Source organism: Elgaria multicarinata, chromosome 10 (genome assembly GCF_023053635.1).
Source record: "Elgaria multicarinata webbii isolate HBS135686 ecotype San Diego chromosome 10, rElgMul1.1.pri, whole genome shotgun sequence".
In the NCBI taxonomy this organism is placed as follows: domain Eukaryota; kingdom Metazoa; phylum Chordata; class Lepidosauria; order Squamata; family Anguidae; genus Elgaria; species Elgaria multicarinata.
In genome coordinates, this window is record NC_086180.1 from 44,520,436 (window position 1) to 44,543,072 (window position 22,637).

Consider the following 22,637-nt stretch of genomic DNA (forward strand, 5'->3'; position numbering starts at 1 on the left):
CAGGCATTAATCAGAGGAAAGAGCAGACTCAAAGCAGACGTGGTTGAAGAACACGAGGGGAGGCTGACGATCTCTCAGACATGAGCCGCTTCCCTTCCCTTCCCACGACATCGCCACCCTGCTCGGAAGTGGGGCGGCTCTCGCCAACGCCCCCGTCCCGCCCTGCGAAATGACGTTAGTTGTGACGTCAGCAAAAGAGCTTTTGGGAACCCTGGGGCCGACGCCAGAGGCGGAACAGACCATGTCGCATGAAGGGGGGGAGTGGAAAAGTACACCATGAATTACGCCCAGGCGAGGCTGTCCAATCTTCTCTGCCCGCTTTCTACCCCGCGCTTCAAGCGTGTCCATCTGAACAGCGTGACGGGGAGGAACCACTTCAGGTCCCGCATTCTCTCCGCTCCCCCCACGCCCGGCGCTTGCACTTGGTTGCTGCCAGTTGCGTCAGAGCCGGCAGGAGCTGTGAGCCGGGTTCCTTGCCGCTTGAGTTCCCGGCCGCAGCACTCAGTAGCCACGCGCTCGTATCTAGGAGACCCGAAAGCCACCCTCCTCCCGGGCTTCTGTTCCGAGCAGGCAGCCGCGGCTCCGTTCCCGACGGGTGTCTTTTCTCCGGCTCTGCAAAGCGAGAGGCATCCCGTGTAGTAGCCATCTCGCGGGGCAGCTTGGGTTTGCTCCCGTGGCGGAGGCGGCTTTTCCTTTCTTTTGAATCGCCCTCGCCTGGCTTGCCGAAAGGAGCGTTATTATGTATCAGAGCCCTGCCAGGTCCCTGTGTTCGGCCCTATCCAACCTCTGCTGCGCTCCTTCCGCCGCCGCCGCCGCCACCTCCTCGACCCGGCTGCTCCGGTCTCCTGCCCCGGTGAAGAGAGCCCTCTCCCCGCCGGCCCTCCTCCTCCCCGCCGCGGCCGCCTCCTCCTCCTCCGCTGCTGTCCCCCGCTGCGGTTGCTCTGCAGCTGCGAGTTCAGGGGCGACGAATTCTCCGGCAGGTGAGTGTTCGGAAGCCTCGGGGGCCCAAGGTTCCATGGGTAGAACGTTGGGTTTCGGGTGTTCTAATTCGAAGACGCCGCCCCCACTCGCGCAGCGGGAAGGGGATTGATCAGGGATCGGTGCCAGAACGAGATGCACGTCGTCAGCTAATCGTTTCGTTCTCTTGTCGCTGGCTTTACAGCGAAGGGTGAATGGCATCATTTCATTAGGTTAGCGAAACCTCGCAGCCGCCTTGTGAGGTTTCTGTTCCATTTTACAGGCAGTCATCTGAGGCTGTGTAGTTGTCCTGGCTGGGACGCGAAGCCAGTTTTCTAGGTCCACCTCATTTGTCGCTATGCTAGGATTTGGAGTGGGGTTCTTTATGTTATCGTCCGAAGTAGGTCTTGCTTTGGTTTAAGGTTAAACACATGCTAGATACAAGACTTCCCTATATCTTTTCAAAATAAGAGCCATATATAGCAGCCTCATTAAGAGCCAGTGTGGTGGAGTGGTTAAAATGTTAGATGGGGGAGACCCGGGTTCTAGTCCCCACATGGCCATGAAGCTCACCATGTGAATTTGGGCCCGTCACTGACTCTCAGCCTAACCTACTTCACAGGGTTGTTGTGAGGATAAAATGGTGAGGAGGACCATGTACGCTGCCTTGAGATCTTTGGAGGAAAAGGCAGGATCTAAATGTAACAAAGAATTAATTAAGTGATCCATTGAACCTAAGACTCCTTAAAAATGTAGATTCACTGCCAATGTATTAAAAGCAGCTTTCCCCAGCAAGGCAATGTATTAAAAAAAAAAAAAGGCAATGAATGGTGTCTCATGACAGCCATGTGTTACATACCTGCTATGCAGCATTCTCAGTTTTACTATCCTGTTAAGATAACTTTAAGCCTCCCTGATATTTCTCTGAGACCTGTAAGATTTTAAATGATGCTTCCTTTGCATATCTCCTTTCTAACAGTTCCTGTTAAATATCACTTATATATTTGTGCCCAGAAAAAGGGTGATGACACAGTACAGCATGTACTGAGCTGCTCTTTATCTGCTTCCTCTTAAGGAAATACTTCTCAATGAAATTATTCATAATGTAGAGTTTTCAAGTGATGCTGTTATGCAATATCTTACAGGGATAAATAAGTAATGTAGACGTTTGCCATGTTTTGCCCTAGCTGCTCAAGGATCTAGGTATAAATTTGTTTTGCCAAAAGTGCTGCAATGCTTTGGAGATCATTTACAATAAATTAGAATATGTTTCTCTTTCATTATATATTGTTGGCTGGTATGTCCCTTCCTAAGTAGATGATGACTAATGGTTTTACATAAATAAATGTGGCTTAACAGCCACTAAATTACACAGGTTCTCCAAAAGTACTAGTTACCACATATCTTTGTTTGAAACTGAGTAAGACATGACTCTTGTGTGGGAGCATTCTACAGTTACACTATAAAGTGTGATGAACTGAGCCCACATAAAGAAAATCCTTAAAATGATTGTCTGTTTCACTTCCTCTATTTATTTTTCTTCACTCATCCATAGCTGGTCTCCATAAAAGATTAGGAAACTATAGCTTGTCTACCCAGTACCCTTTCTACAAATGTAAGTTGGGGTAGGCAACCTGGTGTCCTCCATAAATTGTGGACCAGAAATCACATAAGCCCCTGCCAACATGTGCCAATGATCAGGGATTATGGGAATCAGTCAAAAACATCTACCCCCCTCCTTAGATAGATGAGGTAAATACACGAGCATAAGTAATAATGCCCTTGTCTCAATTACTCCCTACTGCTGTAAGCCTACAGTTTCTTCATGTAGTTACTTGCATTTCTGTCCCTGAAGAATTATAAACAAATTACTTTACCTAAAACCATCTGTGAAGTACTATCTCTTTTTAAAGGGTTTCACTGCAATCTTGTGTATGTCTGCTTAAAAGTAAATCCATCTGAGTGAAGGCACTTACTCCCAGGTAAGTGTGTGTAGCCTCAGTATATAAATCCCCTCACCTTAGTACTTCCTAATCTTAGTCAAGTCAGTAAAATCCAACACAACCAAATAGCTTTGGTTCTTTTTAACCTGCTTAGATCTGGACTTTGGCAAGTTTTGTCATGAACCTCATTGCTGCAAAGCATCCATCAAGAATGCATCTCTATGAACCTTTATAAAGCGCTCATTCTAGGTTAGCCACCAGGTTTAGGGAGTCTTAGTAGAGATCACTGTATGACTACAGCAGCCTTCCACAACCTGGTGCCCTCCAGATGTTTGGGACTTCAGCTCCCACCAGCCCCTGTCAGCATGGGCATTTATCAGGATTGCTGGGAGTTGTAGTTGAAAATATCTGGAGGACAGCAGGTTGAGGAAGGCTGGTCTATAGTCTGAGCTCTGCTTTCCTACTAGTCCTTTGCTGAAATGTGGATCTATGTAGTGTTGGGTTGGCCTCTAGCACACTCAAAAAAGTATGTTTAAGGCACACAAGCATAGAATCAATGTATTTCATTGTTAATTGTTTCTGTGGAAGCCTGCTTTTTGCAGAATTGAAATTTGGGGTGAGTTGTTCTTAAATAGTCTGAGTCATACTCTAAAAAAAATCTGGCAGTCTGGAACTAAGGTTTCTTGTGACTTTTTCACCCACGTTGCAGCACTGCTGGCAAGGGAACAAATTGTTCTCCGGAAGTTGCCTTTCTTTTCCATAAATGTCAGAAGAGAAAAGGGCTGAAACTTTAGTCTGGCTTCAACACCGCTGCAATTCTGATACCTTTTATCTACAGTGAAGTCGTAGCTGCTTTGGAGTACATGGTTTGAGAATTGTGACTCACTTGTGCTTTTTAATCTCCTATCTTTATTGGCCTCTTATTATAAATCACTACTTATCATGATGTTAAGAGGCCTTAGCCATAGCTCAGAGGTAGAATAGGTGCCTTGAAAGCAGAAGATCCCAGGCTCCATCCCTAGTTATCTCTTGTTAAACAAAAAAGAAAAAAGGATGAGATAGCATATGATAAGATGCTCTGCTTGAAATCCTGGAGAACCACTAAAACAATTATCTACAACAAGAGTAGACAATTCCAGTCTGGATGGACAGATAGTCTGACCAAGTATATGGCACTTTCCTATTTTTCCTTGGCTAAACCCAAGTTTTCCAGCAATGCATCACTTTGAGGACACTTCCTGCATTCCAAATCTTCACATTCCTCTGTCACGCAGAGGAGGGCCGGATCTCTTCTCAATCCTCTTAGCGTGCAGAGCACGGACTAATAGGCTCAAGTCACAGGAAGCCAAATTCTGGCTGGACCTCAGGAAAAACTTCAGCAGTACGACAATGGAACCCATTACCTAGGGAGGTGGTGGGCTCCCTAGGTAAGAGGCAGCTGGAGAGCCATCTGTCAGGGATGCTTTAAAATGGATTCCTGCATTGAGCAGGGGGCTGAACTCATTGGCCCCTTACAATTCTATGATTCTAGGAAACTAGTGAAGGGTTATAAAATCTATAGATCTGGGATACCAAAGGAGATCTGGTAATCTGGTCTTGTGAAACCTGAGTTCCTTAGTGTGAAACCATTTGGAGGCAGGGAAAATTTGAAGGCAGGTGATGTTTGCCTTTTCCTGGATGGGGTTACACTCTCCCTAAAGGATAGGGTCCATGGTTTGGGGGTGCTCTTGGATCCAGAACTGTCACTTGAGGCACAGGTGAATTCAGTGGCAAAGAGCACCTTTTATCAGCTTAGGCTGATATACCAACTACGTCCTTATCTGGACAGAGATAGCCTAGCTACAGTTATCCATGCTCTGATAACCTCTCGTTTGGATTACTGCAATGTGTTATACGTGGGGCTGCCTTTGAAAACAGTCCGGAAACTTCAACTAGTGCAAAACAGGGCAGCACGCTTACTAACAGGGACTGGCCGACAAGACCACATTACGCCAGTCCTTTTCCTGCTTCATTGGCTGCCAGTCCAGGTCTGGGCCCGATTCAAAGTGCTGGTATTAACATTTAAAGCCCTAAATGGCTTGGGGCCAGGCTATCTGAAGGAACGCCTCCTCCCATATGTACCTGCCCGGACCCTAAGGTCATCCTCAGGGGTCCTCGAGCCCTGCCAAAGGAAGTGAGGCAGGTGGCTACCAGGAGGAGGGCCTTCTCTGCTGTGGCACCCTGGCTGTGGAATGAGCTCCCTAAGGAGGTTGGCTTGGCACCTACATTATATTCTTTTAGATGGCTTTTTGTTCTCTCAGTATTTTAACAGTCTATAAATTAATTTGAACTTGCTGTTTAAAATTTGTATTTTAAATTTGTATTTTTGCATTGCTGCTGTTTTTATCTTGGTTGTGCTTTTACATTGTATTTTATATTATGGTTTTAGACTGTTTTAACTTGAATTGTCTTAATTTTGTAAACCTCCCAGAGAGCTTCAGCTATTGGGCAGTATAGAAATGCAATAAATAAATAAATAAAATAGGAATGTAAGAGGGCATTTGCATTTCAAGCAAATTGTTGATTGGTACTATACCCAGGATGTAAATGAGTTTGCTAGAAGTCAAGGAAATGGACCTTGCCTACCTGCTTCTTGAATCCCAAGCAGCTCCTTCATCAGCCTTTCCAAAAAAGAGGGAGGTTGGTGTCAGGGCTAGAGCAACAAATGCAATAAATAAATATAATGCACTCCAGTTGAAATTCTCCTGCTTATCTAAAGGGTTAATTGGCTAGGAGCCAATTGGACCCTGTGAGATCCATGGGACAGGGAACAGTGAGGGCAGTCCTAATGTTTTCCAGGTTTTCAACAATAATAACAAAACCCAATTGTGATCCAGTGTCCACTGAAACCCCAAGCCCATTCTTGGAACATGCTGCTGTCCCTTTGCAATGCATCAGGCCAGGACAGCACTTTCAGGGTTAAGAATCACACAGTTATTAGGAGATATCATTGAACTTATTGCATAGATCTGTATTATGTACATTTTTATTTACATAGAACATGGGTCTAACTTAGGCTGCAATCCAAGATACACTTACTGGGGAGTTAGCAACATTGAGCTCTGTGGATTTACATCTAAGTAAACATGCTTAGGGTTCCACTGTTAACCATGTAATGTGCAAAGTGGCCCTAATAGCAACTCACACAAGTTCACCCTTATGGAAGTGTTAGATTGATTCTGTAGATGCCCAACTGTCTGTGTTGAGCAATGCTACTCTCTTTGCATAAGCATTGAGTAACTTGCTGTAAGTTACTCAATTGGTGTGATTAAGCAACATGTGGGAAGCTGCCATATTCCGCATCAAGGTTAGATAGAAGAGGCTAATAGACTTTCACACCATTTATTTTCTAGCCTCTGCATGTGGTCTCGCTCAAGCTTTACCAGAACTTTATAACTCTGAAAGCCAAAAAAAGCACATCTTCTGGCTGAGGGCAGAAGTTGTGCATAGTACTCATTAACAGTACATCAGAAGCAATTGGCCCTCTAGGATATGCTACTTTAAACTAACTAGAAATGGAATGAAGAAAATTTTAAAATGCTGGGGTATTCAGGGTTCCCAAGGCATATCTGGCTGATTATTGCCTGATCCATTAAGGGAATTTACCTGTTCTTAGGAAGATAGCTGTGCTTCTTGAGGATATGCTACTGCGCTTGTTGCTGCTGCTGCAGCAGAATATTCTGTTGCAATGCAGTAATCCAAACAGTTTACACAATTGAACTGAGCTCCGTGGACTGCCATGTAAGGCAAAATGCACATAGGAGTCAGGTTGCAAGCTGTGTAGTTACACCAGCACCCAGGACATTGCAACAACCAAGAGGCATGACCCAGTAACAGCAGTTGCGGGTGTAAAACCTTAGGCTGGTGGGATAAGGAAGGATAGCTGGGCCACTTACTTCAATCTTCTTTATGTTGGCAGTTCTGAGAACCCTCTCTTTGATTTTGCAACACTGCTGCCAAAAAACATGAATGTGAACTCCAGACCCTTTGGGAAAGAAGGGGACAGAGAAAGGACAATGGAGCATCAAATAAAATATCTATACAATATGCATGCTCTCTGCAGGCCCCATATTTTTCTGTATTTGTCTTTGCCCTGAGAGATATACTTGTGGCTACAATCCATTGCAGGTATTCCTAGGATCAGGCTTTCTAGGTGTGTTATCTCCCCCCCCCCCATTAAATTATTTAAGCAGGTGATGCCTTTCAATGTCCCTTCAGAGTTGTAAATAAGTTAGAGTTGTTTTGCATATTCGGCAAGTACCTGGAATACAGATGTCTGCTGTGTCTGGAATACATTTGTACTCTGGGGTGCATTTTATTCACTGAAAATAAACAGTAAATGTAACTTTCATACACTGCGTAACAAAGTCCTGAGGCAGTGTCTTTACAGGACAATGTTACAACCTAATATCTTGCAAGGTTTTGCAAGAGATTTACCTCTGGGGTGCTACATAATCCCAACAGAAAAGCAAAAGTTTTAATCAGGCCCGGTCCAAGGCAGGTCTCTCACACACACACACCCAATCTGCTTACTTTTCTTGGCACGCATACACGTGCCCACCTCTCTAGCATGCCTGTTAGCTAGCTTACTTTTCTTGGTACACGTATGTGTGCCCACCTTACTAGCACACTTTCCATAAGGTGTTCCCATCTTCAGAATCTGTGCAGTACTTGCGAGAGGTCGGGCAAATTATCACCAGCTGGCCAAGCGGAGTGGGGGCGAGTAGGCACTCCTTGGTCCTGCTGGCTGCTTGGAGGACCAAGAAGCAGCAGACCCTTCGGTGGGAGAGAGCACCCATCTTTCTATATTCCACCACTTGCTGCACCCACATCTTCCTGCTTCATGGTAGGTTTGCACTTCCTGTATGACGGGTAGGAAACAATCTGATCTCACCCCTTCAACCATGGAGTAAAAAAACTCTTCTTTTTAATCAGCAGCTGACTGGAAATAGGTCAGCACTTAGCACTGAAAAAGGTTCCCTTTTTCAATGCTTAGCAGGGGAAAGCATTTATTTCCAATTAGCAGCTAATTGGAGACAAGAGATTTCCTCTGTGGGACAGAGGGTGGTGGTTGCAGAGGAAGAAGGTGCTGAATGATTCAGTCCTGCCTACATGTGAGTAGACAGGCTGCTTGTTTTTGCTTCTAAGTAAACATTCTTTGTACTATAACACTAGAATTTGGGGGAGGCTGGATTTTTCAGCCATGCCCACCACTGGAATGTAGCCCTGAGAGTTTCCCCAAAATGGAACTTGACCCTGGGGGTGAAAAGGGCTCCCTGTCTCCACTGTATAGCATACACCCATTCAAGCCTATAACTGGATATTTAGCTAGTGTGCTTGCATGTTGTACGGAAAATTATATCTGGATTTCCTTTAATCCAGAATAATTTTATTTGCTTCCTGAGATGATGCATGGAGGCTTGGGTTCTAGGGAATTCCCTCCAAGTTCTAGATCTCTTTCCTTGAGCAGAATAAAAGCAGTCTGCCATTTCGACCCCTAATCTTGAGCTGTTTGGTTTTGGGCCCAGAAGTGTGTTTTGTTCCCCTTTAAAGTGGGTTGCACCTTGGGTGCTGCTACTACTTTTTTCATCTGGGTGGTTGTGGTGGCATTTTTAAAACTCTTCTGATGAGAGAAAGGTGGACACATAATGTAAAAACTTTTTTTTAAAAAAATTAAAAATTAAATGTGGGTCCTGTATTGCAAGTTTGGTCACAAAGAAGTTGTACATCTGGAAAGGTTGAAGACTTTTTCAACCAGCATGTGCTTCCAAAGCAGGCATTCCATTTCTGGGTGTGTTGCTGTAAGTCTATTTTCACTAGTGTTTATTACTGCTGTGTCAGCTAGGATATGATGAACTTCTAGTTATCTGGCCGAAAGGGCATAGATAAGAGAAAATCTGCTTACCCATTGAAGCAAGTCAGAGGGGAAAGGCATGTCAGAGGCTGGTTGCGTAAGGGAGCAAGAGGTGTTGGTAAGACGTTTGGACAAGAGTGTATGTCCCGTGGTACAGGACAAAGATCTGGGTTGCACTGTCCAAACAGCAAACTGTGCATTTCTTGGGAAGGAGGCTAATGTTGAGTGCAGCCTGTGTCTTCTCTCACAAAAGGGACAGCATTCAGCCTCCCAATGGGTTGCTTAGGTGAAAGAGACAGAAAAAATAGCTTCTTTCAACAACAACAAAAGGAAAAGGAAAAATGCATTAACATTTACATATTTCACATGATCAAGCTACGCTGGGTTGGCTTTTGTGGGTGGAAGTGGTGATCAGTCCCATGGGAGCTTCAGCATGTGGGGACGTCATTCATTGCTCATCATGCAAGAATTGGTTTAGGTCTAGATTTTTCTAGAGTTGCTAGGTAACAGTTAATTGTGAGTGGAGCAACCAAAAGGCAAAAAAAACAAAAACCAAGTGTTCCATTGGAAACGCTTCTGCAAGAGGCCACTAGGTGTCCCCTGTGGACCAGGATCGCCTATGCAAAATGGTCACATGACTTGGGCAGCTGGCAATGCTGTGTGCGATTCCCCATTCGACTTGTTTACTCCACACGCTGATGTATTCGTCGAGCTTATCAGGTGTGTATTCTAAATTAGCAGCTTCATTCCGTGTTGTCTTCTTTCCTCAGTTGGTTGCAGAGCCTGTTTTCTGGAACACAGAAGACTTTAGCAGCCTTGGAAAGCATTTATGCATTTGAACGGCTGAGCTGTGGTGATCCTTCTCCATACAATCTTAACTAGCAACTGTCGAACAGAAATAGAATTAACAAAGGAGAACCGTCTCAGTCTGTCTTAGGAAACATGGTTATAAATAGGCAGCAAAATCTTTCTTCCCTGTTTTAGAAGGGCTGGGAGGTTGTGACGGGGAGGGCCCTGAAAATATAGTGTGATTTTAATTCAAGCTTGTGCAGCTATTTTGCGATTACTGAGATGATACTTGGGAGCTGCTGGGAAAGTCTGTCTTCCTCTTCTTTTGGTACAAAATGTTAGCCAGTTCTGCAGGTGATTGATAATGGTTCCCAATGTGTTAGCACTAGTACCTGGTGGTAGAAAGTGAAAGCAGGCTAGGGAATGCTGGGAGTTGTAGGATGCTTTTCTGTCTAAACATGCGTAGGATTGCACCCTCAGTCACAATCATAATGGTAGTTTCTTGAGAATTATGGTGTATTCTCTCTTCGTTGAGGGAAAAGATATTTTTGAGAAGTGGTTAATGGACACTGCCTCCTTTCAGATAAATAATTAAAGGTCAGATCAGTCCTTCTCTTAGTAGTTTGCAGCTCTTTTTGTGTCAAATTGGATCATGTGGTTCTAACTCCCTGCTCCCTAGATTAAACTCGTTTTTGAAAGTCAAAGCTGTCTAAACATACGCAGAATTGTGCCCTTAAGGTCTATAGCAGATACTGTACAATCAAACAGTGTTCTACCACCACTAAATACTGGCTCTAACACGTTGGGAACCATCCCTTCCCCGCACAGCATTGCAAATATGTGTAATGGTAACATTTTGTGAGAAGCGTTTTCTTTATTATCCAGAGGAAACCCCCCCCACACACACACACACTTTTTTTTCCTTTAGTGGGTAAAAGTGAACTGCATCTGCCACAAGTTTATACCTCTTTGGGAAATGTCGATGATGCATAAACAAACGCAACATTCATGATCGATTTGGCCTTCTGCTGGTGGTGGGAAGTAAACTCTGGCGTTGCAGAACTTAGCAAGTGTGAGAGATTACGTAAGAAGCAAGCCAGTTTAGTAAGAAGCGTTTTTGTTCTGTCACACTTCTGGTTGCTTCTATTATTGGCATAAATAGTTGCATTATACAGTCTTAATGGAAAATGTCTGACATGTGATAAGTCACTTCTGGGTTTGAGTCAAATAAGCTGAAAGGCTTAGCAGACAACTGGAAGAAAGCTGCAGTACTTGGAACTCCATTGGGGTCCCATGACTCGGTGGATTCTGAGGACAGAAACTTTAGCCTTGGGAAAATGGTTAACAACTTCGAAGTGACGATCCATAAGTGAAAACCATAAAATGGGGAGCCTAGATTACAAGATTGAAGAGGGGGAAATGTGCATAGCTTTGTAACCTTCATGCTAAAGAATTGAGGCGCTTCATGCCCATATTGTAATGTGTATTGATTCTCTATTTATAAATTAATATTATTTATTTATTTATATAGCACCATCAGTGTACATGGTGCTGTACAGAGTAAAACAATAAAATAGCAAAACCCTGCCACATAGGCTTACATTCTAATAGATTGACACTTTCCAGTTCAAGAGAGATTTACCCTTGAAAGAACCAATAAAAATATCCACTATTTTATATAATGAAGGCATGTCAAAAGTTAAAACTATATTCTGCATGATTTTTTTCAAAGTCAGCCAGCCAAACCCTAGCACATAACACTAAGCTAAGGTTTATGTCAACCATGACTTGCAGTTTCAGCCATGAATTGTTTTGCAGATGAGAAAACAAACCATGACTTGTTTTCCCTATTTCTGGGTTGGTTCTTTCCTGGCCATTTTGCCAGCCTTCAAAGCAGTTTCATTTTCTGGCTGCTCGTGCTGGGTGCCTCTGTTTCAGGATGGACAGCAGTGCAAAAAAGCCAGGAATAAGCCACTGTTCTGGGTTCAGAGATCATGACAAGCCATGGTTTATACAAGCCAGATGTAATAATGTTTATTGTTTAACTTTTGTAAACCACCCAGAGAGCTTCGGCTATGGGGTGGTATATAAAATAAATAAATAAATGAATAATAAGCCAACAATAAACCATGGCTTCTATTTGTAGCTGGCTAAACTATGGTTTGTTTGGAGGGGTGGGTTTAGACACAATGGACTGGTTTGTACAACCACTGCTCACTGTGGCCCACCAACCCAAAAGCAACTCATGAATTATTGCTCTAGCCAGTATGGTCAGGGATGCTGGGAGTTGTAGTCCAAAATACCTGGAGAGCATCAGGCTTGGGGAAGCTGGCCTAAATATTTCTGCAAGCACCCAACATGCTTCTTACTAAATATTTATTTGTTTATTTATTTATTACAGTTATATCCTGCCATTCCTCCAAGTAACTCAAGGCAGCTTACATGGTTCTCTTCCTGCTCCCCCCTCTCTTTTCTGTTTTATCCTCACAACAAACTTGCGAGGCAAACTAGGCTGAGGCGATACTGAGTGACCTGAGGTCAGCCCGGGAGCATATTGGCTGAGTGGGGATTTGAACCAGAGTCTCCCTTGTCCTTGTCCTACACTCTTAACCACTACACACCCTGGCTTTCCTATCTATGTATCTATCTAGGTCATATTGCATGGAAGTTCAGTGGTGAATTTAGTTGCTTTGATCCATGTAAGGAAAACCTCACTCTACTGGCAAATTGGAAAGGGAGTTGCTCATGCTTGGTTTCCATGCTGAATGTTGCTTTTCTTGCTTCTTTTGCAGTGTATTCCATGGGCAACAGTACAAGCAGGCTGTATAGTGCTCTGGCAAAGACTTTGAGTAGTGGTGCTGCCTCCAAACATCAGGAGTATTTGGACCAGACAGACCCTGAGCTCCTGGATCCCATAGACCCCAAAGATCTGCTTGAAGAATGCCAGATTGTTCTTCAGAAACGTCCTGCCCGACTCCAGAGAGACTTTGTGGATCTGAGGACCAACTTTGCCAGCAATGACCGACCCATTAGAGTCATGCAGTGGAACATACTTGCACAAGGTATAAACCTTAGTCTGGAAACTGTTCTTGAGTCATTGTGGAATCAAAATGTAGTTCTGTGGGTTGCGTCCGGTGCTGTTCATGTGCCTATGGAACTGAGAAGGGAGTAATTCAACTTCCCCTGTGTCCCCCCACCCAAATTTGCTCTTGAGGGCCCCGTAACCTTCTGGAATAGATTTGGGTGGGGGTGTATACAGAGGGTTGCAGGTGGAGGAATTTTTGCTAATTTTTCCAATTGCCTCTGCATGTTGTGTTTTCTTGAATAGAATGGAGAATAATTAATACACAGAATGCTGGCAGAGTGAACTAATTAGTCTTTAATTTATTGCTAAAAATCATAGGAAAAATTATTTCTTAGATAATTGCACAGCTGTGCATGAGATTTTCAAATGGCTAAGTTGCCCCTGAAAGGTGAAAAGGGTCAACATTAAATGAGTGTCATCAAATGAGGACCAGTATCTAGTTCTATATCTGGGGCATAGATGAAGTAACATCTTTTCCCCGCAACTGGCCATTACAGTTGAATGTTTTTACTCTACTGCAAGTATATGAACTTGGGTAACGTAGTGCAGAAACTTGTGGGTGTTATTTTAGAAACTAGGGTGACTTAAGAGTGTTTATGCTTAAAAAAAATCTGACTCTGGGCTCCATTTTGAAACTCAGCAACATTAGAATTCCAAGATGGTTGTCCAATAGACACACCAAACAGCTGGGCAAGTCAACACATGCCAGTACTCTGAGGAGGGATTCAGTCATGCAATTCCCCACTTATAGTCTGGACTGGTTACCGTAGGAATAGTTTCACCATGAGATGAGCTGTTTTTCTAGAGACCCTGTTTGTTAACGAGATGAGGATTAGGTTACTTAATTCGCACGAGCTTTATAGAAGGTTAAATTAACTGCTAAAGGAAGCTTTAACTGCTATGGATTTATTGTTTTCATTCCAGCTCTCGGGGAAGGCAAGGACAACTTTGTGCAATGCCCTATGGAAGCCCTGAGGTGGGAAGAAAGGAAATGCCTCATTCTAGAAGAGATCCTTGCCTATCAGCCAGACATCATGTGCCTACAGGAAGTTGATCACTACTTTGATACCTTTAAGCCATTACTCAGTCGGCTGGGCTACCAATGTACTTTCTTCCCTAAACCTTGGTCTCCATGTTTAGATGTGGAATGTAACAACGGGCCAGACGGCTGTGCCTTGTTCTTCCTTAAAGACAGATTTTCTCTCATCAACAGCACCAACATCAGGTTGACCGCAATGAAGTTAAAAACGAACCAAGTGGCCATCGCTCAGATCCTGAAGTGTAACGAAACTGGCAAGCTGTTCTGTGTTGCTGTTACTCACTTGAAAGCTCGTAACGGCTGGGAACGATTTAGATCTGCGCAAGGTGCCGATCTTCTGGAAAATCTGAAACAGATCACCCGGGAGGCAGAGATCCCTCTCATTGTTTGTGGTGATTTCAACGCCGAGCCCATGGAAGAGGTGTACAAGGAATTCTCAAACTCCAGTCTGAACCTGAACAGTGCTTACAAGATGCTGAGTACTGACAGACAGTCGGAACCTCCATACACGACGTGGAAAATCCGTCCCTCAGGCGAGTGCAGGCACACACTGGATTATATCTGGTATTCGCAACATGCCTGGAAAGTGAATGCTGCCCTTGGTCTTCTGACTGAGGAGCAAATTGGACCCAACAGGCTACCATCTTACAATTACCCTTCAGACCATCTGTCTTTAGTATGTGACTTCACCTTCAATGAAGATCCGGACAGGCTTTTATAATGAGGTGTAATTAGAAGAGAGTTCAATGTACTGTGTTTATGCAGGCAGTGGCCTTTAAAAGTCAGCTCCTGAAGACTTGGGGAAGGGTTAGGGTTATTTATGAATGGAGAACTAATTATTCATTTTCAACTATAACCTTGAAAGATGCTTTTGTCATTAACACCTTGCTGTGACAGTAAAAAGAAAAGCAAAACAAAAACAAGCAAAAAGCCTGACTACTTATTTGTGTGTGTTTTTGTCATCTCTTGGTTTTGAGGCTGGAGTGAGGCTCTGACCTTATTTCCTGTATTGAAGACCCAATTCCATAACAAATGTGCAGATTTTATATCTAAGACCAGATATAAAAAGGGGCGAGAATACACCGTAGGTGGGTTTCTCCCTATACAGCAATGGCAGTTTTGCTAAATGACCAAATTTTAGTAATTTAGTGTGTGACCCATTTAATTTTAAACATACAAAGACATGCTGTAAAATATACCTGAACTTGCCTTGAATTTCATCACTTTCCTGAGTAAATTAAGTCAATATCTAGAAAACATAGCAGAGCTCTGGAGTTCCTCCCGCTTCAGCGGATAGTATTTCTAAACCTGCAACCCTACAGTCCTGGGAGAGCATCTTTGGAGTCGATGCTATAGACACTGCTACAACTTTGGAAGGGGGATTCCAGAATCCAATCCAATCCCACCATCACCTTGCAACCGCTGCTGAAAGAACAGTGCCGGCTGCTTCCTGAGGTTGCAAATACGGCCTTGGAGAGGCCAGGATATGATAAATCCTATGGTCTCTCCTGCCCTGGCCAAGTCCCTGCCATTGTGCCTCTTTAGATGGGTTCAGAGACCTGTCTAGAGGAGGGAAATGTAAAGAGGACTGAGGCAAAAATCACCTCCATCTTCCACCTGCCTGCCAGCAACAGCCAGGCAAAGTGTTGGATACCCAGAAGCCTTCACAATTGGGTACAACCCATGGGGAGTAAGGGCCTAATTCAACATGGTACAAAACATCTATAGTAATAAGTTTTGCCTGGTTGGACAAATAATGGCTTAGGGATGGGGGGTAGGAAATCACCAGGGCAGAAAGAGTTCCTTTGACACCACAACCCGGATCTGAATCAAGGCTCCTCCAGTGGCTAGTGCCATTTTCTAAAACTGAGAGATGTCACCCATAGATTTCCCGTCTGATGTCTACTTTGCCTTAAGTTGGGGAGAGTGGTGAAACTCTTCCTTCTGTGTTAACATCTATAGGAATGGGTTGTAAACCTACTATCTCCAGAACTGGCTAAACAACTATGGCTGTAAAAGGTAATCCCTGTTCAACCCCCTACAATTTAAGAGAACCTCAGTCGTAGTTAACTATTCTTATAGGTTAACTTTAAAATTAATCAAACCTATGGGCGTATGACTAACCAGAGGTCTGGATATTTTAAGGGTGCCCATTCTGTACACACTTACCTGGGAGTCTCACTGAACTCAATGTTACTTAATTGGTATGTGTAGGATTGCCATGTAAATCATGATATGTGGATTTCATCTTTCCTCACCTCTAGCCTTTACAGCTCTTCCTCATGAGTAGTTGTTCCTTCTACCCCCTCACCATTGGGTTCCTTTCAGCTTCCTACCTCTTACCTTCCCCCTCATTCTCCTTGACCACTACACTTTCTCAAATTTCCCTTCACCTGTTCTGCCCCAGAATAGCTTTGTCAAAGGCAAATAGCAATGCTTAGAATGCCAAGGGGCCTTGCTGACTGCTCAGCCCCTCTGACAGACAAGTAATTGAGCCAATAACTGCTAAAGGCTTCATCAAGCACTACAAAATCCTTCACATTATAATGCCAGCCTACAGCCTAGTTTCATCCTGTTTCCCAACACAATTGTGGGCATGTATACAGCCACACTCATGGGTGGACAATTTTGGAAGGCTGTGCCCCACCCCCAGAAAAAAAATGGGAGGGGGGAGAGATCTGGGTTCTTGTGTTTAGCATTTTGCAGTGCTAAAAGCCTCTTTTTCCCCCCTCCACAACTGAATTCAGGGGAGGGGGACTGCATGTGCCCCACTCCTGCTGTGGATGTATCCAATTAAAAAAAACACACCTAAATCTTTTATTGAATTCCCTTTAAGTCACAGATGTTGCCTCCGATTTAAATAGGTTTGATGCATTTGTAGTCTTCAGAAATTCTAGGATATATTTAGGAAAGTCAAGCATGGATTTTAGTGGTCAGAAGAAATGGAGCTGGTCCCTGTGCATTTAAAACAGTAAGGCAGAACCTCAGGCTCAGGAGTCAAATCCAGCCCTCCAGAAGTCCCCAGAGGGCCATGCCTCCTTCCCCTGCCCCCCCCCCGATCATTTGGTGGTTTGCTGTATTTTGTGCACAGTTGTTGCCATACAAAAACACCGAAATGCGTTCTCTCCTAAGGCTTCATTGCTGGTAGATGCTGGCATTTTGGACCCATCCTGCTCACTTTGCTTTTGGCTCCTCCCAACACTGGAAGGCAGCTCCCAAAATGCTTCTCCAAAATTGAATTTGGCCCATGGGCTGAAAGAGGTTCTATATCCCTGCTTTAAAACAAAGGACATGAAAATCTCTTCTTGTTTTCTGGATGAATTCTATTATGATACCGAACAGTTGTTCTCATGTCGAGGGCCTGGCCTCCAGGAAGGCTCTGGACTTTGAACAGGGGAATTATACCATTGTGTTTGGTTCAAAAAGGCCATCCATTGGGAAAGACTCCATAAATGGCACACCACATGAACACCTTTCTTCTTTTCACAAAAAATGAATTATTAAAATGTCCAGAGTTAATGGAAGTCCTACTCTTGTGTGCTGGGTGGCTGAAATCACTTCTTGAGCTAAAAGTGCAAAAGCAACTGCTCCCATCTCTTCCTCTACTGTTGCCTGGTGAAGACTTGTGAACAAAAGGGAAATGACTGCTCACACTGTTTTGCAAACACTTGTGCAAGACCTTACAAAGTTGCAGTGCAAAGCAGGTACTGTAACAAACCTAGTGCATCTGCAAGTATCTGTGGGGAAAACATAGGCAGATTTTCACATAGTAGTCCACAGCACAAGATGTGAAACAGCTCTTCCACAAGCATACGACACATTTCTCAGCAGAAGGGCACCTTTTGGATCATCAAATCGAGTCAAGTACTATTTTCAGATCTACTTTTATCAAGTTAATTGCAAAAGAAAACTACTGAAGCCTCTGAAACTCACACACAATTATGAACAGCTCACACACAATTATTTAGGTGCTGTCAACATAAATGATACTTTTACTCCCAAATGATTTCCCTTCAAAGGTGTATTATGAAATAAACATTAACTGTGACATCAAGCTTGCTGTAAAAGAAACAGATACAAGATAAAATGGGGAAACACCAGAAGGCTCCTCTGTTCTATGATATAAAAGTATGAATGTGGTAGATCTTACACAAAGACAAGCAAGAGCGGAAGGACAATCATATACATTCTTCAGATTGCAAATATTGCCATATTAAACTATTCCCATTTAAGGAATTGGCTTGCACTATTTTCTAAGTCTGTTTAGGCATGAGCTGAATTTTATAGTTTGTATTTGCAGTGCTGAAGTTCTGAAGGAAATGGTGTTTTCCTCAAAAATCTAACCCTCACTTAGGGAGTTCATTTCTTACTGCAAAATCTGAATCCCTGCCTGACTTGAAAAACTGCATGCCAAGATGAGAGGGATATATCACCTTAGATAATTCATTGTGGACGTGTTATCTCGAACACAATCCTCTTCTTCTTACTTGCCAAGATAGAGAAGTTGTACATAGTGGTTGGACTGCAGGGTTCCTTTAAAGTAATAACCTTTACTTCCTTTAAAGTAATAACCAATTCAAAAGAGGGTGATTTTTGCCCCTCAAAAGATTCTGAAATGAAGGGGCTAACAAACTCACAAAGAGTTCTGAAATTTTAGCTCCACACTACATTTTAGAAATGGATTCAGTTTTCCTAGAGTGAGACTTCTCGGTTATATTCGCCAAGGAAAAGCAAAGAAACATGTGAAGCTGCCATGTAGAAGCTCAGGCTATTTGTCCACCTAGTACAGAACTGGCCGACAGTGACTCCAGCATCTTCAGCAGAGAAAGCGGTTTCTGTTCATCTGCTGCCTGATCATTTTACCTGAGGATCAAACCTGGGAACATATGCATGCAAAGCATGCGTTCAGCTGCAATCCCTTCCCAGAACAAAAAAGTTCAGTAAATCTATCTGCAATGAAAATATTTACTAATCCATGTTTGATAGGGCTATTGAAACATATAAAGCACTTCAGTGTAGATGAATGCAGAAAACCCACAAGTAAAGGCATATAATTGTCACATGTATCTTGCTGTTTGGACATGTGTGGAGCTGGCATTAATGGAGTTTCTCCAATCATGCACTTGTTGCCACTCTTGAGATAATTTAATTGTGTTTGCTTTCTTGTGCCAAGAAGAGACTGGGTTCAGACATGATAGCCAATGGTGGTTAAGTCAACAGTTGGTTATTTAACCCACCATGGGTTATCGTGTTGTGTGGAGGGACTTTTTTAACCAACTGTTGGTTATTTGGCTAAAATAATCAAAGCAAATAACCAACACTGCAGAGTTGGCTATTTGAACCACCATTGGTTATCATATTGTGTGGAGGGCACTGTTGGTTATTTCCTCAGCCACTATTGGTTATTTCCTCAGCCACAGAGTTACAAGGCAAAAGCGGTCAAAGCAGTGGCTGCTGCTCTAGTCCAGCCAGCAGGATAATTTTCGGCAGCAATGGCTGATGGGATACTAGTGGGAGGACTGACGGAGAGAGGGCAGGGGTGAGTAAGTCAACTCAGCATGGACTAATGGTCAACTCAACGCATATCCTAATCCACAACACGGTTGATTATCGTCATGTTGTATGGGGAGTACGCCTTAAATAAACAACTGTTGAATTGATTATTACTCCACCATTGCCTATCGTGTGGCCTGAATGCAGCCTTTGTTTCTAAAATGGATGGATACATGTAACATTTGAAAAAGCCTTCTGTGTTGATTTAGACAAACATCAGAGAAACATGATACCCTGAATGGATTGAAACTTTCATCAGAAGGCGGTCCCCAAATTTGAAATGAATTCACATGGCAACATCAAAGCCAACCAGTTGACCATCTGTGATTTTTGTTCTGGCCTGTTCAACCCATATCTCAAGAGGGGAGGGGGGGAAAGAATGACAGGGCTGTCTGCTTTTAGTCTTAGTCTTAACTGCTGGCCTGGAGTATGAAGAATGAGAAAAGAGACATTGTCTACCTTCACTGAAGCTGGTTGCCATAGCAAAACAAGGCACTTCTGCTACCTTTGAATCTAGCAATGTCCCCCCAGTTCTACCTCTGCCCCCCTCCCCTTCTTAGGAAGCTGGTTATTGCTGTGCTAATTCATTCAGAAAGTATAATATAAGATGACAAAGCAGGAAGGTGTCAGAAAGATGCTGGTTATGTAATTCCTGCTATTTATTATTTAATTTTAGTTAAATGTTTTACAACTGTTTTCCATTCATTTCTCTTGCTCACTATATGAACCATACAATGTTGGTGTACTGATACAACGCTGCTGTACTGATATTACTAGTGCAATTCCAGTCTGCCTCCAACACACTTGCCAGTTTTTCTTCCCTCCATCACCCTGTGTTACCTCTCTTTGGATAATCAAGCCAAGCATATGAACACACTGTTGCATAAGGCACATTTCAGAAGCAGGAAGTGATTGCTTCTTCCACTTTTTCGTAGCACAGTGAGTGAGACAAGATACTACACTGCTTGATTTTTTTTTCAAATCTGCCCTAGTTCTGCTTCTGAAACTAGATGTGCAGGACACTGAAGAATGAAGCTATGCAGTATTGTGTATCTGGATGAACACCAGAGGGCATATGAAGACTTTTTTTTTAAAAAAAAGGAAGAGACTAAGCTTAAATTTCATCTTTGTATTTCAGTAAAACCTACTTGAATACACTTTGAAACAAGAGTACAACAAAATAGAATATACTTTAAATGTTGAATATACAAACTATTATAGTTCATTCTGAACACTGGTACTTCCCTCTAACTTCAACTAAAAAAATTTACAGGCTTTAACTACCTGACAAGAGTTCAAGCCAAGCGTGACCTTTCAAGTGACAGAGTAGAAGCTGAAATTGAAATGTATGCACAGATGTTGAGGCTAAGTGGGTGACCTAAGCCTGGTGCAGCAAAAGGCCGAAACAACCCTATGGCCACTTTGCCCACAATTAAGAACCTGACAGACTTGACTACCATACAAAATATGTTACATGTAATTCTATAACAATACTGTGCTAGGTATAAGATTTTTAAAAAATTGTTTTAATAAAAAAATGCTTTACATAAACAAGCCATTAGCTTATTTCAAGAAAGATAACTGAAAATCAGTCTAAGGCTTTCATTTTAAAATCTGCTTAAGCTGTATGATACAGAAATCCCTCTAGATCCATCTTTTAGAAGCTCTTTAAATCCACTCTTTTAATTCACATTCTAGAATACCTAGTAGCAGAGTTTTTCACATAGCACCAGTAGATTACTGTGAGTACACAGTAGTAATTGCTGGTATGCACATTAAAATGCATCAAATTTGTCTTCTGTAACAGTGAGACTCTTTCTACACTCCCCGCCCCCCAATACACATAAACCAAGAACCCCTCACAGAATCAGCTTAGTGTTCCATGTCTTAGTGTAACTTGATAATGCAGTGAGCCTCTTGTACCCCCATCAGTCCCAGGAATTGTCCTTCTTCATCAGCTTAGTAGTTTCCCAATTTGCAAGAGGCAGTTGTGTCAGTGTGTGGATGTGGTTCAATTCCCACTGAAACATGGGACATTATTTCATTTCCAGTAAGATTCAAACATATGCATAACTATTAACAATTTTTTTTAAAAAAATGCAGTTTTTGAACTTCTTGATTGTATCCATTTCCCTGCCTCCCTAAATATGTCAGTTTGCTTAATTCCACAATGGTCTATGTAATTAATGTTCATGGCTGCCTTGTCTTCATTTTTCACATGTTACTATGCCCTCCGTTTTCACTGTTACAGGGAGGGCAATGGCTGAAGGTGTACTGACGACAACTACATGGGTAACCGTCTTGGTTCCATCTGCTGGTTTTTCTTCTTGTACAAGCTGCAGCGTCTTAAGCTCTCGTTCCTGCTTTATCGCTACTGTTTCAGATTTGACCTCTGGACCTTTTATGACTGCACTAATAACTCTTGGAGGAGTATGGCTACCTGCCTGCTGGGCAGGCATGGACAGTCTCATCACTGGGGTCCCATGGGCTATAGACACTGGAGTAAGTGCTCTCACGGCCAGAGGCGTTCCAACTATGTTAATACTTCCTGTCCCAGGCAAACCAGTTTTTGTTTGCAACTGGCACTGCGCAAGTTGCGTAGCAGGGATGGTAATTATTTTTGTAGGTTGCATTGTGATTTTCTCTCCATTTTCGGCAGATGCTGGCATCACTGTAGGGATTGTCTGGATTACTACCTTTGGGGTTGCTGCTGTTGTTGGGCTTGTGCTGGTAATCAGTGGTGACCCTGCATTTACTGACTGCACTGCAACAGTCGATATTTTCTGTCCCAGAGATGTCATTACAACAGGCACTTGCATGGCCACACGAACAGTTCTGTTATGTGAAGACAAATATTGTATTAAGACCAAACAAGCAATATGGACAAACGATCTTAATAATAATAATAATAATAATAATAATAATAATAATAATAATAATAATATTTCTTACCCGCCTCTCCAATTGGATTGAGGCGGGGAACAACATCAAGCACAAAATACATAAAATACTGATTAAAAACATGGTATACGCTGTTTAAAAACATCCTAAAAGCATCCTAAAATCATACTAAAAATATCCTAAAATTCCACTGGATAGGCCTGCCAGAAGAGATCAGTCTTGATAGCTTTCTTGAATGCTAAAAGACTGGCAAGCTGACGAGTCTCCTCTGGCAGGCCATTCCACAGTCTGGGAGCAGCAGAAGAGAAGGTCCTCTGGGTAATGGTTGCCAGCCTAGTCTTTGCTGACTGAAGTAGATTCTTCCCTGAGGACCTGAGTGTGCGGGGCGGATTGTATGGGAGAAGGCGATCCCGCAGGTAGCCTGGACCCAAACCATGTAGGGCTTTAAAGGTGATATCCAACATTTTATACTTCGCC

At 43.0% G+C, this 22,637-nt stretch overlaps 2 protein-coding genes across 5 annotated transcripts in view; one reads left to right on the forward strand and one right to left on the reverse strand.

Moving 5' to 3' along the window:
• Positions 1-643: 643 nt before the first annotated feature.
• On the forward strand, positions 644-14,623 carry NOCT (nocturnin). 2 transcript variants are annotated; one of them, XM_063135728.1, is made up of 3 exons: positions 644-980; positions 12,375-12,644; positions 13,592-14,623. In XM_063135728.1, the coding sequence occupies exons 1-3, from the start codon at positions 740-742 to the stop codon at positions 14,425-14,427; spliced, it is 1,347 nt and encodes a 448-aa protein (XP_062991798.1). In that variant the 5' UTR covers positions 644-739; the 3' UTR covers positions 14,428-14,623. The 2 variants fall into 2 exon arrangements, with proteins under 2 accessions (XP_062991798.1, XP_062991799.1); XM_063135729.1 differs by lacking the exon at positions 644-980 and adding an exon at positions 9,464-9,513.
• Positions 14,624-20,373: 5,750 nt separating this feature from the next.
• Positions 20,374-22,637, reverse strand: part of ELF2 (E74 like ETS transcription factor 2) — a 46,098-nt gene continuing 43,834 nt past the window's right edge. For all 3 annotated transcript variants that reach the window (XM_063136351.1, XM_063136352.1, XM_063136353.1), the window contains one exon: positions 20,374-22,094. In XM_063136351.1, coding sequence (XP_062992421.1) covers positions 21,467-22,094 — 628 coding nt within the window. In that variant the 3' untranslated portion in view covers positions 20,374-21,466. The remainder of the gene's footprint in view (positions 22,095-22,637) is intronic.